This window comes from Micropterus dolomieu, linkage group LG08 (genome assembly GCF_021292245.1).
Source record: "Micropterus dolomieu isolate WLL.071019.BEF.003 ecotype Adirondacks linkage group LG08, ASM2129224v1, whole genome shotgun sequence".
Lineage (NCBI taxonomy): Eukaryota > Metazoa > Chordata > Actinopteri > Centrarchiformes > Centrarchidae > Micropterus > Micropterus dolomieu.
The window spans coordinates 25,119,611-25,137,038 of NC_060157.1; the positions used below are offsets into that span (position 1 = coordinate 25,119,611).

A 17,428-nucleotide genomic window follows, 5' to 3' on the forward strand; every position below is an offset into this window, starting at 1 on the left:
TTAGCTTAACTTAGTATAAACGGGGAACAGCTACCCTGGCTCTTTCACAATCCACCAACAAATGCTTCTAAAACTCACGAACATGTTATATCTCTTTTGTTTTCACTTGCACAGAGGTGTAAAATCAAGAAGTCATTGTTTTATAGGGTCAAAGTGTCTTTGAGCAAGAAGTCACTGAACCCCAGATTGCTCTTCAAACTTATTTGTATGCCTTCTTTGATTGTTTGCACCTTCTAGACTTAAAGTTTCTATGATCAAAAGTATACAAGTGAAAGAAAGATGCAGAAGGAGGAACATTAAAAACGGGGCTGCAAAAGGTCTGAGTCACTTGCCAATAAAGATGAGCAGCAGGCCCACCATGACCTGTAACATGATGGACATAGACAGCAGGACAATAAGGGGGTAGTAGAACTGGTAATGAGGCCCCACAAAGATAATGGCCTTCAGCTGGGACGAGTTGGCCATGAGCAAGGCAACGTCCAGCATGCTCTGAGCCACAGTCTTCTTGGTGGCATAGTGATTCACGTTGAGGCGGCGACAACTTTTTCCAGAGGGGGCAGTCGGTGCCTGCGAGTGAACAGAGGAGAAGTTCCAGGTCTTTCAAAGTCAAACAGATGCTGTATTACATCTGCTATTTCATACACTTTCGACAGTAACAGATAACAGGATGTTGTTATTGTTTTGTTCTTGTTCACAGGTCTTATTGTTCTCATGTGCAAGCCCATGCCTCAATGTGGTTTATTCCAAACACAGAGAGGTGTTTGTGTGTTTTGTTACTTTGTACCCTGTGTACTCAGGTGTGGCTTCAAGCGGACTTGTGGGAGTGGCAAAGAGGCTTCAAGACACAACATGTTGAGGGGCGGTCTCTTTCTACAACCCTAGAAATCTGGCAACTTGAACTGATTCATGCACGTGCAGGAAGTGAACTGAACTGACTGTACTTAGGACAGGTAAACTGTTGTTCTGGGTCACAAAATCATGCTGATCACAGCTACCTTCATCTTACTGTGCACCAGAGAGGAAGTGACCTCTTTGTTTGTTTAAACCATGTCAGTGCCGAATGCTTTTTCTCGGGGCACCGTCCTGTAGCATAGGTAGATAAGATGTCACACCTGGGTGCAACTCTCTCTGAAACACAAAGTGTTCATTCATCTCGACACACAGCAGACAAATATGGAAGGAAACATTGATTTAACATGTGTCACCAATGGCATTCCTGTAAATAGACATTAGAGGAGTGGTTCCCAATCAGGGGGTCAGGACCCCCACAAGAGGTCACTAGTTAAATCTGAGACCTTTGGAGACTTTTCTCTACTTTGGAAATCACTGGATAATTCTAGGTGTACACAAAACAACAGGAAAAAATTGCTCATTGGTTTAACTGGTCGCCACTGGTAGACATACAGTAGGCAACCAATTATGGTGCCTCACTTGTAGACTCCTTTGTTTTAAGAGGTCACAAGCCAAAAAGGTACATTTGGGAACTGCTGCTTTAGCACCATGTGGTTGCTATGGACCATTATACATGTAAGCATATTTTAGAAAGTAGACATTTTACTTTTTAAAATAGTGCGATAACTCTGGGCCAAAGGAAATGTAATTTCCACCAGCTTTAAAGGTATCTGATGTTTACGTTCACATACAAGACTTGTAATAGACAACACTTGGGATACTTGGATGAACTACAATAAAAGTAAGCACATGTGCTTTCAGCAATGTCTGAAACCATCTGCTGTTTATTATTCCTCTGATACTATCTGACTGCCAACAATTTTTAAATTAACTGTTGAAAAACATATGAAATGCATCTATTAGCGGACATAGGTGTGCAGTGCAAAGTTACTAAAGATCAAATTAAGGGAGCTGTGATACTTATCATTTGAATACAAACAGTGCTAAATGTTTTGTGGTTGGTTGGCACTTCTGTTGCAGTGAACTGTTGCAGTAGAAAAGGCACAGTGCTTGTCAGTCTGTGTTGCTTACCTCTATGTCATCCAGAGCTGTGTCCTCTCCGTTCCGCCTGTGGTCTGTGTCCATTCTCCTCTCTTTGATAGCTCTGCAGCAGCTATCATGAAACTGTCCTTCTGCTGCTGATGAATATAAAGCACAGATGTAGCCTCACAGCTCACTGTTTAAATAGCCACAGAGATAGTTGAGGAAGTAAACCGGACAAAGTCACGCAACTTCTTCTGTTACAGGGACATTAAAAAGTCCCCTCCTACTGTGGGTCTCTATTTGTTGTACAACTTCCCACTTTCCCTTCATGTTTATATTTTTAGGGTTTGCATTTCTTCCCCGAGGGATTCATATATTCTCCTCTGTGTGTCTACAGAAACACAATAAGAAAATGTGGTTTGGCATAGTAATTAAATAATTTAAAATAAAGGGAATCCGCAACTTTCATTTAGCAGCACCTATTATTAGTTATGCTATTCATAAGGTAAGATCCACAAACTGCAGAACTCTTCCTGGATTGTTTTGAACATGATGTGATGTTTGGTCTATGCCATGAATAAGTCCAAGCTTCAACATTTGTTTTGTTGTGTTGTTTTTTAATGATTTATATTGTCCAGTAGAGGCCACTGTACTCAAACAAGTTTTACAGATTTTTTATTTTTTTTTTACCAGTAATAATTTTAAATTCTGGAAAAGAATGATTAAAACCAACATTTGTGTAAAAAAAATCAGCAAAATCAGCCTATTATTAACCAAATATTCAACCTTTTGGTCTTGAATTAAAAGTTACTATTTAGTTTTGTTTTTTGAGCACAATCATGAGTGCAATTTGAACCAAAAAAAGTGTCTCCAAAAAAATTTAACAATTCTAAACTTCTGAGGAATGAATTAATTACAAACATGGTACAAGGTAGTTTATTTATCATTATACAACACAAGGAAATTAAAATGTGTAGTCCTTTCATGCTACACATAGAGATCTTAACAGATGATCAATTAAAATGGTAACATAAAATACAATTAAATAAAACAACAAATCCTGCGGTAAGGCTATGTATATAGATACAGACACGTTAACACCCAGAACATTCTGCAGTGCATTTTTGACTTTGCATCTGGAAGAATGTAAATAGCAGCAATAATAATGATAATGTTAACATGATAATATGCTTTCATCTTCACATGAAAATGTTAAATACTTAATTTAAGTTAAACACTAATACCTGTAACTAATGGGGCCAGGAAAACATATCTATAGTAAGCTCTGATGACCTTGTTATTAATCTTCACGTGCTATAACAAGCCAAATGTGTGCCGTGAAAAATATCATAATAAATATTAATTATCAAGAAAAGATAAACAACGGAATTCACTGAAGCTGTAAATATAAATAAAGATTTTTTTTTAAATTGTTCTAAATTGCTACCGGAAGTTATTGAGTGTTTCCGGGCCGCCCCCGCCGCACAGCTACACAACATGGCGGCTCGCTTCACCCTCGGGTCCACCGTGCTCCGCGGAGCTTTCAGCCTGCACAGCCAGACTGCGGGTCTCTCTGCCGCCGGGCTCAGGTTTGTTTGTAGCGCTGCTCCAGCAGAAAAAAAGACGGTGATATTAGAGTCTACGGAGGAGTATAAGTTCGTAGAGCGGCTCATCCCACCGTCACGGGTCCCCGCTCCGCCTAAACACGCCGGGCCCACTCCGTCTGGCTGGACCCCTCCGGCAGATTCTCCGCCGCCTCTGCCGTACATGATCCGCCGCTCCCGCATGCACAACATCCCCGTTTACACCGACCAAACATGCGGCAGCCGCAGGACGACGCTAGTACGGAAAGTGGAGGGGGACATTTGGGCTCTGGAGAAGGACGTGAAGCAGTACCTGCAGGAGGTGACGGGGAGAGAGCTGCCCACACAGGTCAACGAGGTCACCATGACCCTGAAGGTCAAAGGTCACTTTGATAAGGAGCTGAAGGAATGGCTGACAAACAAAGGCTTCTGACTGAAGAGGTGGCGCTGAGCCTCCGGGACTGTCCCAACATCCTGCTCAGGGGGCAGAGGCCGGCCTGTGGAGATGGAGAGGACCACTCTGCTGGCAAACATCGTCCTACAGGATATTAAAAACTTTCAGTCCAAATGGAGGGACAGCTTTTGACCACTGCCGCTGTATTGAACTCTTTGGCACCAGACAGATGTGAAGTAGTGGGATGAGCGGGTCTTAAACAGTGGACATATTTGTATGTAATGAATCTAACATTAAATATAAAAGCATAGCCCCACTGCCTGATGTGTGTTATAACTGCACTGAACCAGTCAAACATGATGTGTTATACGCAAGACACCGGCTTTTTTCCGAAGCTGTTTAGATTGTCAAACAGTCCTTTTTCTCTCCATCCGATATCGTTTTGGCTCTTCTGTGAAACCAAATGTGACCGAATTAAAGTGCTTGTTTTATCAACCCAAAACATTTGACCATTTTAGAACATTTAGCTTTTTTGGGGGGGGGGATAAACTAAAACAATGGATAACTTATTGAAAGAGTTTTCTGCCTATCAAGTAATCTTTGCAGCCCGAAAAGACAATCACAAAATCAAAGAGTAAACAAAAGGAACAATAAACTACTGATTACTAAAATGAGACCTGACAGAAGAAAACCCATTTCGATAACAATTACAGTTTAAAACATATTTATTCAGTAATGAAATAGGCACATTTATATTGAGTGCTTCAAAAGGACAAAACAAGTGAGGGTGAGAAACAAAAAAGGACTTGAATTCTGACAAGACTGTTCCTATTGTCCCTTCTCACTACTGTAACGCATTTCAGTGTTCATTGTTAGTATTATGATTGACAACACAGAGCCTGTCCAACACCGCAGTCGTGTTAGTTAGAATAATGAGCAGGGTGTGCATGACTCCATCAAACAGTGTTAGTTTTAGTCTAACACAAAAAGACGGGTGCAGTTCTGCTGAAACGTCTTTCAGTCACAATCCTGTTTGACGTTTACAGTTTTAACACAACCACAGATTAGACTGTTGTCCCAGTACTACTGCATTATTTTGCGTGCGGGGCTCACTTCAGCACACTGGTGTTTTGAAGTGTTTTGGCTGGTGTCTGCACTACATGAGGTAAGGGATGCCATCAGAAGCATTTTTCTAGTAAGTTCCTCCAATTGGTCCGCTGAGAAAACAAACAAACAGAGGAAACAAATATTTAACAACGTGCAACAAACTGACGTGTGTGTGCGAAAGCGAATATTCACTTACGTAACGTGCGCTTCTCTCCTCTGCTCCAGTGGCAGGGCTGTGTTTGTATTTGGTTTACATCCTCAGTCATGGACACTGAAGCTTCTGAAACTTCTTTAAGCATTTCTAACTCCTGAGAAACAAAACACAGGCAGGAGGACAAAGTGTCAGTATGACGTCGCCCTACAGGTCAGGCTTGAGTTGAGACAGAGTTGTATGTCAGTAGTACCGTGATGCAGGCCAGCAGCAGTTGGTGAACCCTCTGGAAGACTTCGGTCTCTGTGCTGAAGCTGGGGGGATCTCTGCTGCAATAAGCTCTCAAGTCTGTTTCGTAAACGTGGCTGAAAGTAGCCATCAACTGCTGGAGGTCACGTGCCGCCACACGCAATGAGCTCGGAGAGAAGACGCCAGGACTCTGCGCCTCATTGTTCAGGAATTCACACTGAGGACAACAGAGAGTGGACCACAAACAAACAAACAGCACTCATTACTACCAGGGCCTTCAAGCATGTGTGGCCATATCTATGGGGTCTTGTGCATTATAATAGTTACTGTTCCAAAGAACGTTAGGAAAATTGCTTTTCAGTTTGTATTCATTTAGCACGGTCAGCCGGTTCCAATTGAAGGCTCCTTTAATACCGCAGCAACACTGTACCTCTGACTGTAGCTGCTCCAGTGCTGACTGAGTTTGCTGCAGCAGGGCGGCAACATCAGCATCCTCTTCTCTGCTTGGCTTATTGGATGACTTGGTGCCCTTGCATAGAGCCCTGTGAGGTAAGGAAAAGCGGTAAGAGAGGTTGCTGAGGAAACAAACAAATACAAAAAACAAATATAAAAAGACACCGGTGTACAACAAGAAAAAGTACATTCAAAAGCACGACACAGCAGATGACAAACAGAGCGAAGGGATATAATGTTTAACAGGATAATCAAAAACAGCATACACACTTGATGTGTGAAGGCCAGGGATCGAATGTGGGTGTGAGCATTTGTATGAGGTGTGGCAGGTTCTCAGCAGCGTAGAGCTCGTTCAGCAGCATCGCTGCATCCACTGTGTGGCCAGCAGACTTCTTGCAACCGGGGACTAGAGCCAAGAGCTGCTCCAGGAACTGAAGCTGCCTTGGAGGACTCGCATCGCCCTGGTGGGTTTGAAATTTTCTGTTTATTGTCACATACATATAATCACATCTACACTACTTTAACGCAACCTCTCTCACCCTGATCAGGTCCAGGTCATCTGCTTTGCACAACATCAGGTCATGCCCAAGCACAGCCATCTCTGTTTGTACAAAAACACCCAACAGAAGTTATAAGACAACGGAGCTACGAATATCAGCGACTGTGCATGCGCACGCTCACCGAGACCATTTTACTCTCTTCCATAAGGTGTTTATCACAAGACATGTTAGAGACTGTTAACTGGTAACCAAACAGCGCTACCTTTAGTCAGAACATCTGGATCTTTGGATCTCATCGACATCGCCTTGGAACTGGCAAAGTTTGGGTTGATGCTGTAAAGTGACAGGTGAAGATGGGCCAGAGGGATTCATTTATATTTAAATACAAATTGTTTTTGATGGGTGAGAACAGGGACAGTGTTCTGTGGAGCTTACTGTACCTGCAGAAGATCCATGCCAGTATGTCAGTGCGGTGCTGCGAGGGAGCACACAGCAGCTGCAGCATACTCTCCGCTTCCTGCAGGTACAGACTTTCTACCAAGGGACAAGACGCAGCCTCAACAAAGAAAACACAGGATGGATCAATGTTAAAAATAATTTTTATTCACAAACTTACCAAAAATATATAGCAACAAACTGTAAAATGCTCAGGCCTTATCCTACTCAATTAATATATTAAGATTCTTTAGGGTCTTGGTTTAGGTAACTTAGTGCTGAATGTTTTTGTACTGATGCATTAGGGTTAGGGTTACTTATGCATTACAGTTTTGAAACATTAAACATTTTCTCTTCTCAGTATAAAATGTTCTGAAATGAAACAAAAATATTTACAGTGCAATATTTTCTTTGCTTTGAATTGTAGACATACACCCGAAACAGCATCTCTCTATAACGTTATAGTAATGAAACATCTCCAACTCCAAAACAAGTGTGAAAATGAGCAATAAATATGTAACGTTATAAAACAGAAGAATAAAAACAGAAATAAAATATCATGTCCTGTCATCTTCTGTGGAAATGTGTGATCACTCCGGATAGAAGACACTAGAAACACCTACATACAACCTGCTGATGGATAACAGGTTGAAAACACCACGATTTCTCCCCTCAGGCTAAGTTAAGTTAGTAACTTACGTTAACTACGTTAAATGTGAATCACGGAGAAACGTGAGAAGTACTAAATTAACTTGTGGATATCAGACCTAAAACGTAACAGTACTTCCTAAAAGCGGACACTGAATATACAAATTTAAAGTTACTTAAAATGATTTTCCTGTTACTTTGACTTCTTTTACCTGCAGTGCGTCATAGACGTTTCGTTCAAGTCGTTTTTCTCTCGAGACACCCGCCATTTGCCAAACGTTCTTCTTCTTCGTGGGTTTTGCCGGCGGTTGTCGACCAGTGTATCAGGTTCAATAGCGCCACCTTCTGCTTCTTCTTCTTCTTCTTCTTCTTCTTCTTAGGTAATGGCAGATTGCAAACAACTTTTAAGTGCATACCGCCACCTACAGTACTGGATTGTGTAACATCATATCACTCAACTAATGTGCTCTCACATTCTGTTCACCAACCCAGTGTCTTTAAGAAATTTAAATAATGCCTTCCTGGTGATTCTTATACCCTTTTCTTCTCCTTCTGTTCCCAATACCTCCATCAGATTCCATTCCCTCCCTGCTTCCTGAACCCTATCTTGAAATATCTGTCTTTCCAACTCAAACAATATGCAGTGCAAAATGACATGGTCAACATTTTCTTTAACCCCACAGTTTTCACATTTTTCACTATTCCTTTTCCCCAGTAAAAACAAGGTGCCATTCAGTCCTGTGTGATCTACTCTTAGTCTTGTCATTATAATTTCCTCCAGCCTGGTCCTTCCGCTATAATTTTTATTACTGACAGACTTTTGTGTTTTATAGTAACCCCTTCCTTTCCTGTCTTCCTCCCACCATTTCTGCCATATTTCAATACCTTTCTTCTTAATGGCTGCTTTTCCTTCTCCTTTTCCTAGCGGTATTTGAACTGTTCCTTTTGTAATGCCTCTTTTGCTAATTTGTCTGCAATCTCATTTCCATTTACTCCCTCTTGAGCTTGCACCCAACAAAACTGAACATCTATCCCTACCCGATGTAATCTTAAGAAGCTGTGAAACATTTCTATCAGCAGGTCTTCTCTGCCAGATGTCATTGACTGAATGCTTTTAATAACTGCTAAGGAGTCTGTGCATAATATCACCCTATCAGGTCTGACCTCTTCAACCCACTGTAACGCTATGATGACTGCCACTATTTCTGCTCTATATACAGATAGCCTATCTGATAATCGTTTTGAGATATTTATTTTGAATTCTGGTATACACACTCAGAAATAGAAGTACGGGTGTATACTTAAAAGGTGTACTTAAAAACAAACAGGAATGTGTGGGAATTGGAATACATATATGTATTCCAATTCCCACACATTCCTATATTCCTAACCTGTTTTTAGATCCATCTGTATAGATTTGTAGATAATTATGGAAACTGTTTCTCAGATAGCTGCTTGTCCGTATTCCCACTTCCTCTATTCCCCATCCTCTTTTCTTTTCCAGTATACTAAAATCTGTTTTTACGTCTGGATAGAGGTGGAATGTTACTGACTGGATTGGGTGTGGTGAAATCTAATGCTTCCTTTCCATATTCCCTGACTCTCTTTTCCAACAATCCTTTGTTATCTCCTTTGCAGGGTTTTCTTTCCCACTTCCTTTCAATCTGACCCAATATGCTAGCACTAGTTTCTCTCTTCTTAACTCCATGCATATCCGTAAAGCTCTGTATTGTAATTTATTTATCTTTTCCAATGTTGTTTTTGCTGCTGCATCATAATCTATTGATGACCTCATGCATGCTCTATGTCAATTAGTGACTGTTTATCTGCACCCCAGTCACACCCAGCCACCACTCTCAGTAAATTCATCTTCTGCTTCTTCTTCTTCTTCTTCTTCTGGCTTTCTGGCAGACTAGATGCCTTGCGACATATCTCTGCCTCTCACAGTTCAGTCTCAGTATCGTTTCAAGGCATCACCAATCCTGTTGCAGATATACAGTAAAGTCCATGACTGCTTCCACTATCCTGGATAGGTTCTCCTGAGGATTCAGAAGGTCTTTCTGTGTCATTGTCTTTATTCCAACTCCTGACAGTGCAGAGTAGCTGTTCTCTTTCCTTTTTGTACTGCTGACATATTGACAGGCACCTAAAGAAATCCCACTGACCCTCCAGCCTGTTCAATTCTATGCAACAGAACCTTCAGCTCTACAAACAGGTCTGGCTGTGCTCCCCAATTGCTTCCTCTCAGAGTTTTTAACACTGAAGCCGAATATGAGCATAATACTGCTCTCGTTGGTTGAACTACCTCCACCCACTGTAGTGCCCATATAATAGCTGGTAGTTCTGTTGTAGCCTATACACCTATACCCCCTCAGACAGTCGCTTGAGCTTTACAATTTCATATTGTAGGATATAAAAAGCTAAACCCGACTTCCCAGTTTGTGGATCTTGGGATCCATCTGTGTAAATCTGAAGATAAGACCCCCAATGATCTTTTACCATCTCAATTGCTTGTTCATACAAAAATAAACCACCACATTCAGTTTTTTTATTACCAAATATTATATACTTTGAAATATCCACTGAGATCTTAAATCCCCACTTAGCTAGTTACCTTGTTACTGCTTCCTGCATTCGCTCAGTTATTTGCTTGATATTCCTGCCCCTTGTCCAGATGGCCCCATGATCTGCAAACAGAGAATTTCCAAAATTATTCCCAATTCCTTCAAATATATCATTTATCATAATGTTGAAAAAGACTTAACTTATTACACTTCCCTGAGGTGTTCCATTATCAATACCTGTACCATCTGAAAAAGCATTTGCAACCCTAACTTGAATGCTCCTATTCTTCAAGAACTCTTGTATCCAGTTAAGAATCCGCCCTCTGACTCCAGCCTCATAAAGTTTTATGACAAGCCCCTCCTTCCACAGCATGTCATACGCCTTTTCAATATCAAGAAACACCGCCATTAGTATTTCTTTATTCACCATAGCATTCTTAATATCACTATCAAGTGAAATCACAGCATCCATAGTACTTCTCCCCCACGGAAGGCACTTTGTACTGGTGTAAACCATCCCTTCTTCTCTAATTTATAAACCATCTGTGACCATCCCTTCCATTATTTTACAGAGGACTGATGTCAGTGCAATGGGCCTGTGTGATCCTACCTTTGAAGCGTCTTTCCCTGGCTTTAATATTGGGACCACCAGTGCATGCTTCCAGGAGCTAGGCAGGATTCTTTCCTGCCCTATGTAATTTATTAAGGACAAGATTTCCTCCAAAACTAGATCACTTAAATTCTTAACGATCTCATAGCTAATACCATCCTTTCCTGGAGCTTTTTTCCTCCCTGTTCCAGTTGCCCTGCGCAATTCTTCGAACGAGAAAAATAAATTACACACACCAGAATTGTCATAATTTACCTTAGGTTTGTACCTATTTTGCTCTAATATCTAATTTCTTTTCATTATAACTGCTTCACCGATGTTAGCTTTATCCAAATCACTTGCAGCAAACAAGCCCTCCTCCAACTGGCATTTTCCTTCTTCTATTGCTTCCTGACATACGATGTATGTAAAGCCCACCATATATCTGCTACTGCTGTTTCTACCCCTAATTTTCCACAGTATCCTCTCCAGCAGTCTTTTTTTGCAGTCTCAATCACTCTGCGTGCTTTGGCTCACAGTCTTTTATACTCTACTGCTTTATCTTCTGTTGGATATTTCCTCAGTGCTCTATACCCACAATTACTGTCTCTTACTGCTTTATCACAGTCCTTGTTCCACCATGGTACACTAATTTTTCCTTTGGAGTACTTCTTTATCGGGATAGATTCATTTGCACTTCTCATAATCATTTCACATAAACTGCTGTTCCATTCATCTACCGCCCCTTCCCCATTTACTTCCCATAGCTTTAGTACACCCATCAGAAAAAAGTGCCCAATCTGCCTTACTATAATTTTAAAAGAATTTGCTTGCCCTGTTCTTCACTCAACATAGTTTTCCCAAATCTCAATAGTATTAGATAATGATCACTTCCTATTGTATGTCTGTCCAACAAATCCCACTATCCAACCCTTGCTAGTTCACTGGATGCTAACGCTAAGTCTATGCATGAGACATTTCCTGTTCTATTATCGAATCTAGTTGGTCTGCCATCATTTAAACAAACTAATCTCCACCTGTCCATATATTCCTCTACAGTGTTCCCAGAAATATCCTTTATTGTACTACCCCAAAGAGGGTTGTGGGAGTTAAAATCCCCCACCCAAATAACTGGGGTCCCTCTTTGTTCCACAACCCTCTCCAACTCATTTAAATGTATTTGCAAACAAGGATTATAAAAGTTTACTATGTTAATCCACCTGTGTAGTCCCCATACCCTTACTATAACACATTCTAGTTTAGACTTGATCTCTACTTTCTGGTACTGTACATCTGATCTTAGAAATGTTGCACACCCTCCTCCAGATTTTCCGTTTCTATATCTGACACTTTCGTATCCAGGAATCACAAAGTCTAAGCATGGTAAGACAAGTTTCCTGAATAAATATCACCTCTGGCAAATCTTTAAATTCGTCTACAAATCTCTTAAATTCCTGCCCATCTGCCACCAAACTCCGTCCATTTTTCCATTGTAAGATGTACTTCCATTCCCCGGTACACACCTCACTTCTGTCTGTGTTCTTTCGTTTTTTCCCTCCCTCTTTCATATACTTTCCTCCTTGCTCCGTCTCAACTGTGCTCCAGTTCACAACGCTGAAGCTTCGGGGTGTTGAGCAGAGATTAGACCCAAAGTCCCTTAATCCAAAATCAGAAACAGCTTTATTGCCAAGTAGTTTTTAAACATACAAGGAGTTTGTTTTGGTGACTATGTGCATAACAATAGACATAAACCTATAGAAATATAAACATGTGAAATAAACAAGTTATAAAGGATTATAGAGACTTTGTGTAATATGGCAGTTATTTACACATGCATTGGATTTGTATGGTGCAAACATTAACAGTGTGTGCTGTAAAATGGGAGAGGGGTTTGAGGGGGGACCTGAGAGTCAGTGCCAGTGGTTGTCCCGGGCCTTGTTGATGGGGCCAGCTACAGATGGGAAGAAACTGTTCTTGTGGTTTTGATGTTTTGGTTTGATGGACGGCAGGCTCCTGCCGGAGGCGAGTGTCAAAACAGTTTGTGTCCCGGGTGGGATGGGTCGGCCACAATATTTCCTACACGCCTCATTGCTCACATAACCCAATTTGACCCAACTCTTTAGTGCATCATTTAAATTGGAACTTGATCTGCTCAATGGAACTTTAACACTAAATCTCTAAGTAGAGTCTTGTTTTTGTCAAACTGTCCTCCTCCCCACTTCCCTTCAGACCTATGTACTGTACATGTGCAGGAACCCACATAAAGAGAATTGGCATACCATGCTGTGCTGCCAGCATCTCCACATTATAGAGTAACAGATTGATTGAGAGTTTGCTCTTTGTCTTCTGCCTCAGTCCTGTGTCTGATAAGTGAAGTCACGCTTCAAACCCGAATTTCCACAACTGATTGTAAAGATTGTGTTAAGATCCATGTGTTCAATCGCTTCAGGTCCCAGTTTGTTCATTAACAATGTATTTCGTTTGCATTTTAGCACAACAATAGATGGCATGATCTCAGTTTCTGTTTGGATGCTTTCCTGTGAGAGATGAATGGAGTTTATAATCTCACTGATCAGGCACTCTTCTTTCTTACTTCTTGCTGGATCTGATACAGTTTCCTTCCTTCAAGATCTCCATACCATAACCTCTGCCACTGCGTCTTCATTTTTCTACCTTACTTATTGATAATCGCCACCACTACTTGATAGCTTTTAATACCTTTTTTTGCAAGTTGCTACTGTTTCATTCATTCCTATTCTAATAATTCTACATAAGATTGCAATATTTCAAAGATTTTCTTTCTTGTAGAAAAGACAGTTTTAGATTTTTCTTCAGATAATTTAAAACCCCACACCAATTATCAACTTCAATGATGGCTTTTTGGACTGATTACACTTCCTTGAGGGGTTAGATTTATAACTAGAAAATATAAGGAATATACTAGGAAATAAGTCCTTTATCCAACTGTATACTTTAAAAGACCTTCCTTCCACATCATGTCATACGCCTTTTCTTTATCAAATAAAAAAATTGCTGGAGCCACAAAATGACGTTGAAAAAACACAACAAAGTCAAGTTTGGTCTGGACAGGCGATGAGGCAGCACAAGACTTGAGAAGATGTAAAAAGGCATTTTTGTGCAACTGTGATGTGGCATATACATCTGTGGTTACTAGTAACTCTGTTGGTAGATTTGGAAATAATTCAAGTTTAGGCAAGAAAACAAAAGTGCAGATTTAGGGAGTTTTATAGTTACAATGGATGTAAATATACAAGTGTAGGTTCTGACTGTTGCATCAAATGATCCAAAAACAGGTTACTGTTGAGTTGTACTCCATTTTGACGGCTTTAGAATGTCAGTCACATGTGCCATCATGGGAAAATCTATGGGAAAAGGAAAAACACTCAATGAAGAGTGACAACAGCACTGTGATCAGGTGAAAAGGGGGAGACGTTTACATTCAATTCAAGTGTGTGTCATGAACAGAAAAGAGGATCATGACTAGATAAAGAATAGGATACAGTGATCTGAACATTGTAGGGAAGCATCCAAGTGGTCTTTGTGTCCAGAAACTGTAAAACATGAGCTTGTTAGTTGCAGAAAATATATTAGAGAAAAGACACTAAAGAGCAGACTGGACCCTGGTGGAAGCAGAGAGGCAGAAGATGTTTGGTCAGTTTCCGGAGGCAAACAGGACACCGTAGGTGGCAACTCCCTCCAGGAGGTGGCAGTAATGCAGCCAGCCGCCGTCCAACATCGAAGAAGAAGAAGAAGAAGAAGTAAACATGCCATTTCCGGGATGCAATATAATCGGCACCTCTGACCACATCCACGCTGCAATAAAAAGCTAATTTTTGTCCCAGGATTTAGGGAGTGTCTGTCAGAAGACAGCAGTTTCTGGTTGTGTTTCTGCGGTATGTGTGCACGGTGTTAACGGAAGTGTCCTGTTCGCCTCCTCCGCCGTTAAAATGAAGAAAAAGAGCGCAGAGAAGAAACGCCATGTGGTAGCATGGGTCAACAAAGCGGAGTGGGATCAAGTCCTGGAGTACCTGTACTCTAAGGATTCCGCCCTGCAGAGGTATGCACTGCAGAGGGTATCCGCGTGGAGGGGCAGGTATGCCAACAGCACGCCCGTGGCGGTGGACTGCACGGCGGACCTGGTAAGGTGCCAGGTGCTGGACAGGTCGGGACAGCTGGACGGAGATGATCTGGTCCTGCTGTACGGAGCGGCCCTGGTGAGGTTTGTCAATCTGATCACTGAGCGACAGCAGGGCAGAACAGCCCGTCCACTGAGGCGGCTGGCTGGCAACCTGAACATCCCAGAGTGGGTGGTGGACCTGAGGCATGATTTCACACACCGGAAGCTCCCTACCTTGAAATGGTGTCGAAAGGGGTGTAAGGTGGTTCTGGAGTGGCTCCAGCAGGAGTACTGGTCCAGGCAGCTGGGAGGAGGGCCCAGTGAGGACTGGGAATCGCAGTCGGATGTAGAGGATGAAGAGGTTGAACTGAAACGCCAGGAGGATGAGCTCATTGCGAGGCAGAAAGAAATGGAAGCCTACAAGAACGCACGGGAACTTCTGATTTCATTTGAAAAGGAGCAGTTCCAGGCTTTTGACGGGCACCCTGAAGGCGAAGAGAAGGGATTGTGGCCAGCCCCCTTTGCTGACATGAGCTGGTTACTAGGTGAGATCAAGCAGTTTGCTTTGGAGTCGAGTGATTTGCTGATTGATGTGTTGTTGGAAGATGGATTTCTAGTTCCTACTGTGGAACAACTGGAAACGTTAGGCTGTGACACCACTGACAGTGCCAGTCCCCCTGAACACAGGATCCCTCCAACCTTCCTGCGTTTTTGGCTGCCCCTCCTGAAGATGCTCAACTCACCGTCCTTTATTCACCTCCTGCTGGAGAAGCTCTTTGTCGAACTGAAGCTGCTCGCCAAAGAGCAGAACAATCACAGGGCGTTCTACATCCCTGCTTGGATTTCAGAAGTTATCCTCTGCAACAGCAACAAATTTGAATACCATTTTGAAACAAAGGGACAGAAGAAGGCCAGAATGAAGGAAAGGATTTTTGTAAACCGCATCCAGCTGAGGTGGCAGCAGCTGCTGACAGCGTGCCTGGATGCTCCCTGCATCAGCACGCCTCACTTGCTCCAGTTAATCCTGGATGACATGGAGCATCCTCTCCCTCTGGAAACCCGACAGAGGCTGCTCCAGCTCTGCTCCATCTACACGCAGACCACACACTCGGAGTTTGAGGCTCCTCCGCAGTCCAAACATCAGCCCATATACACTCTGGAGAGTTTGCATGAGAAGCTGCAGCATTCAAAGCGCCGCAGCCATCCTCGGCATTCCACGGGGGAGTCTGAGATGAGCGAGTCCTCCCAGCCAGATGTTCAGGTTGAAAAAGCTAGGTTGCTCAGAGGTTCTCCGTGGCAGATATGCACTGATAAAGTCTGGTGGAAGAACTATCCTCTTGGTAAAGTCCCGGGGCAGTCTGATGACCCTTCATGCCTCATGGTGGAAAACTACTCAACAATGACTGTCTTTGACCAGCCGGTGGACTTGGAGAGCAGCGCAACACACAACGTCCCAGGAGCCTCGGCACCTGTGAGAACGTCCGAAGGTCTTCTTTGGAACCACGGTGATGTTAACAAGCTGAAATCTGGACTGCAACTTTTTTGAGTCATGTTGTGATGCTGTGAAAAAATAGGCCTTCATCTGCCGGCACATTACTGTACCTGCGCTCTCTGTTGTTTGGACATGTGGGAAAAAAGAAAGAGATGTTCAAAATATGTCTACTTCAGTAATGAACAGAGCTAGTTGTGAGGTAAAACAAATATGTAAAGTAGTTGATTAAGAATATGTCCCATTCTAATTTCCCAGAGACCGAGGTGATGTCTTCAAATTACTTGTTTTATTCGACTAACAGTCCAAAACCCACAATTCTTTCACAAGTTTCATTTTATAGACAAAACAATTAATCAGTTAGTCAAACAAATCATCAGCAGATTAGCTGATTTTGAAAATAACTGTTAGTTTCAGCTCTAATGAATATAAAATATTCATAAAAGCCTTCATATTGTATGCTGTCTACAATATTTTCAATTCAAGTACAGACAACACCTTTAAATCCTGTGAAACATCATTAACATTCATGCACATGGTAAATGAAGAATGTGAGAATTGGGATGTGGGTAATTCATTATAATGTGTAATACAGCAAGTTGGTTTTCCTTACACCTGTCATGCTAGTTAACTTGCACTGTTAAAACAGTTGTTGGTCCCTGCAAAGGGTTTTGGAGTTGAACATGTGTGTAATTTTCTTTTGTGCGCTTATGTTTAATAAAACCTTTTTCTACTAAAGGAATAGGAGTGTGTTCTTTTAGAGTTTAAGATTTATGAAACTGAATAGCAGCATGTTGGGTTGGAAAGCATGTCTTATGTGCTGAATGGCTAATTGCAGTATGAGCAGGCACTTTATGAGGGCTTTCAGATTGAAACCAGCACTGAACTTGAAACAACACAAGTGTATACTTGTTAACTTTTCACCGTGAAGGAAACCAGTTATGTTTGTTGTGTTACTGCCTGCTTTTCCCATTTTTACTGTATAATGGATCCACAATTAAAGAGTTCCTGTGAATGGTAAAATGATTTGTACAATGATATGTTTAACCTTACTGTTCTATATGCCTTTTAAAGAAGAGACAGCCAACGAAGCAGAAGATGGACAAATAATAGGACTGTGTCAGAGAGGTGTTCAAACCTGACTGATGTTGTATGGCAGCCATACAGTGTAGTGTCTGTCCAATCAGCAAAGT

The 17,428-nt window shown here is 41.8% G+C and overlaps 5 protein-coding genes across 5 annotated transcripts in view; 2 read left to right on the forward strand and 3 right to left on the reverse strand.

Annotated features, from left to right (window-relative positions):
• The window catches only part of LOC123975000 (ninjurin-1-like), a 3,875-nt gene extending 3,791 nt beyond the window's left edge, over positions 1 to 84 (reverse strand). Inside the window, exon 1 of the mRNA XM_046056091.1 lies at positions 35 to 84. Coding sequence (XP_045912047.1) covers positions 35 to 84 — 50 coding nt within the window. The remainder of the gene's footprint in view (positions 1 to 34) is intronic.
• A 122-nt stretch (positions 85 to 206) lies between these two features.
• LOC123974454 (ninjurin-1-like) lies at positions 207 to 2,111 on the reverse strand. Its single transcript, XM_046055140.1, has 2 exons — positions 1,984 to 2,111; positions 207 to 567 (listed from the first exon to the last, which is right to left on the reverse strand). The coding sequence occupies exons 1-2, from the start codon at positions 2,035 to 2,037 to the stop codon at positions 325 to 327; spliced, it is 297 nt and encodes a 98-aa protein (XP_045911096.1). The 5' UTR covers positions 2,038 to 2,111; the 3' UTR covers positions 207 to 324.
• A 1,297-nt stretch (positions 2,112 to 3,408) lies between these two features.
• mrpl49 (mitochondrial ribosomal protein L49) lies at positions 3,409 to 4,222 on the forward strand. The gene has a single exon (XM_046057295.1). The coding sequence runs from the start codon at positions 3,433 to 3,435 to the stop codon at positions 3,949 to 3,951; it is 519 nt and encodes a 172-aa protein (XP_045913251.1). The 5' UTR covers positions 3,409 to 3,432; the 3' UTR covers positions 3,952 to 4,222.
• A 397-nt stretch (positions 4,223 to 4,619) lies between these two features.
• On the reverse strand, positions 4,620 to 7,821 carry haus7 (HAUS augmin-like complex, subunit 7). The gene is made up of 9 exons (XM_046057294.1): positions 7,668 to 7,821; positions 6,813 to 6,928; positions 6,635 to 6,705; positions 6,412 to 6,473; positions 6,143 to 6,333; positions 5,850 to 5,961; positions 5,424 to 5,636; positions 5,216 to 5,327; positions 4,620 to 5,129 (listed from the first exon to the last, which is right to left on the reverse strand). Exons 1-9 carry the CDS (start codon positions 7,722 to 7,724, stop codon positions 4,996 to 4,998), a joined length of 1,068 nt encoding a protein of 355 aa, XP_045913250.1. The 5' UTR covers positions 7,725 to 7,821; the 3' UTR covers positions 4,620 to 4,995.
• Positions 7,822 to 14,380: 6,559 nt separating this feature from the next.
• Positions 14,381 to 16,977, forward strand: las1l (LAS1 like ribosome biogenesis factor). The gene has a single exon (XM_046055772.1). It carries the CDS (start codon positions 14,577 to 14,579, stop codon positions 16,290 to 16,292), a length of 1,716 nt encoding a protein of 571 aa, XP_045911728.1. The 5' UTR covers positions 14,381 to 14,576; the 3' UTR covers positions 16,293 to 16,977.
• Positions 16,978 to 17,428: the final 451 nt, after the last annotated feature.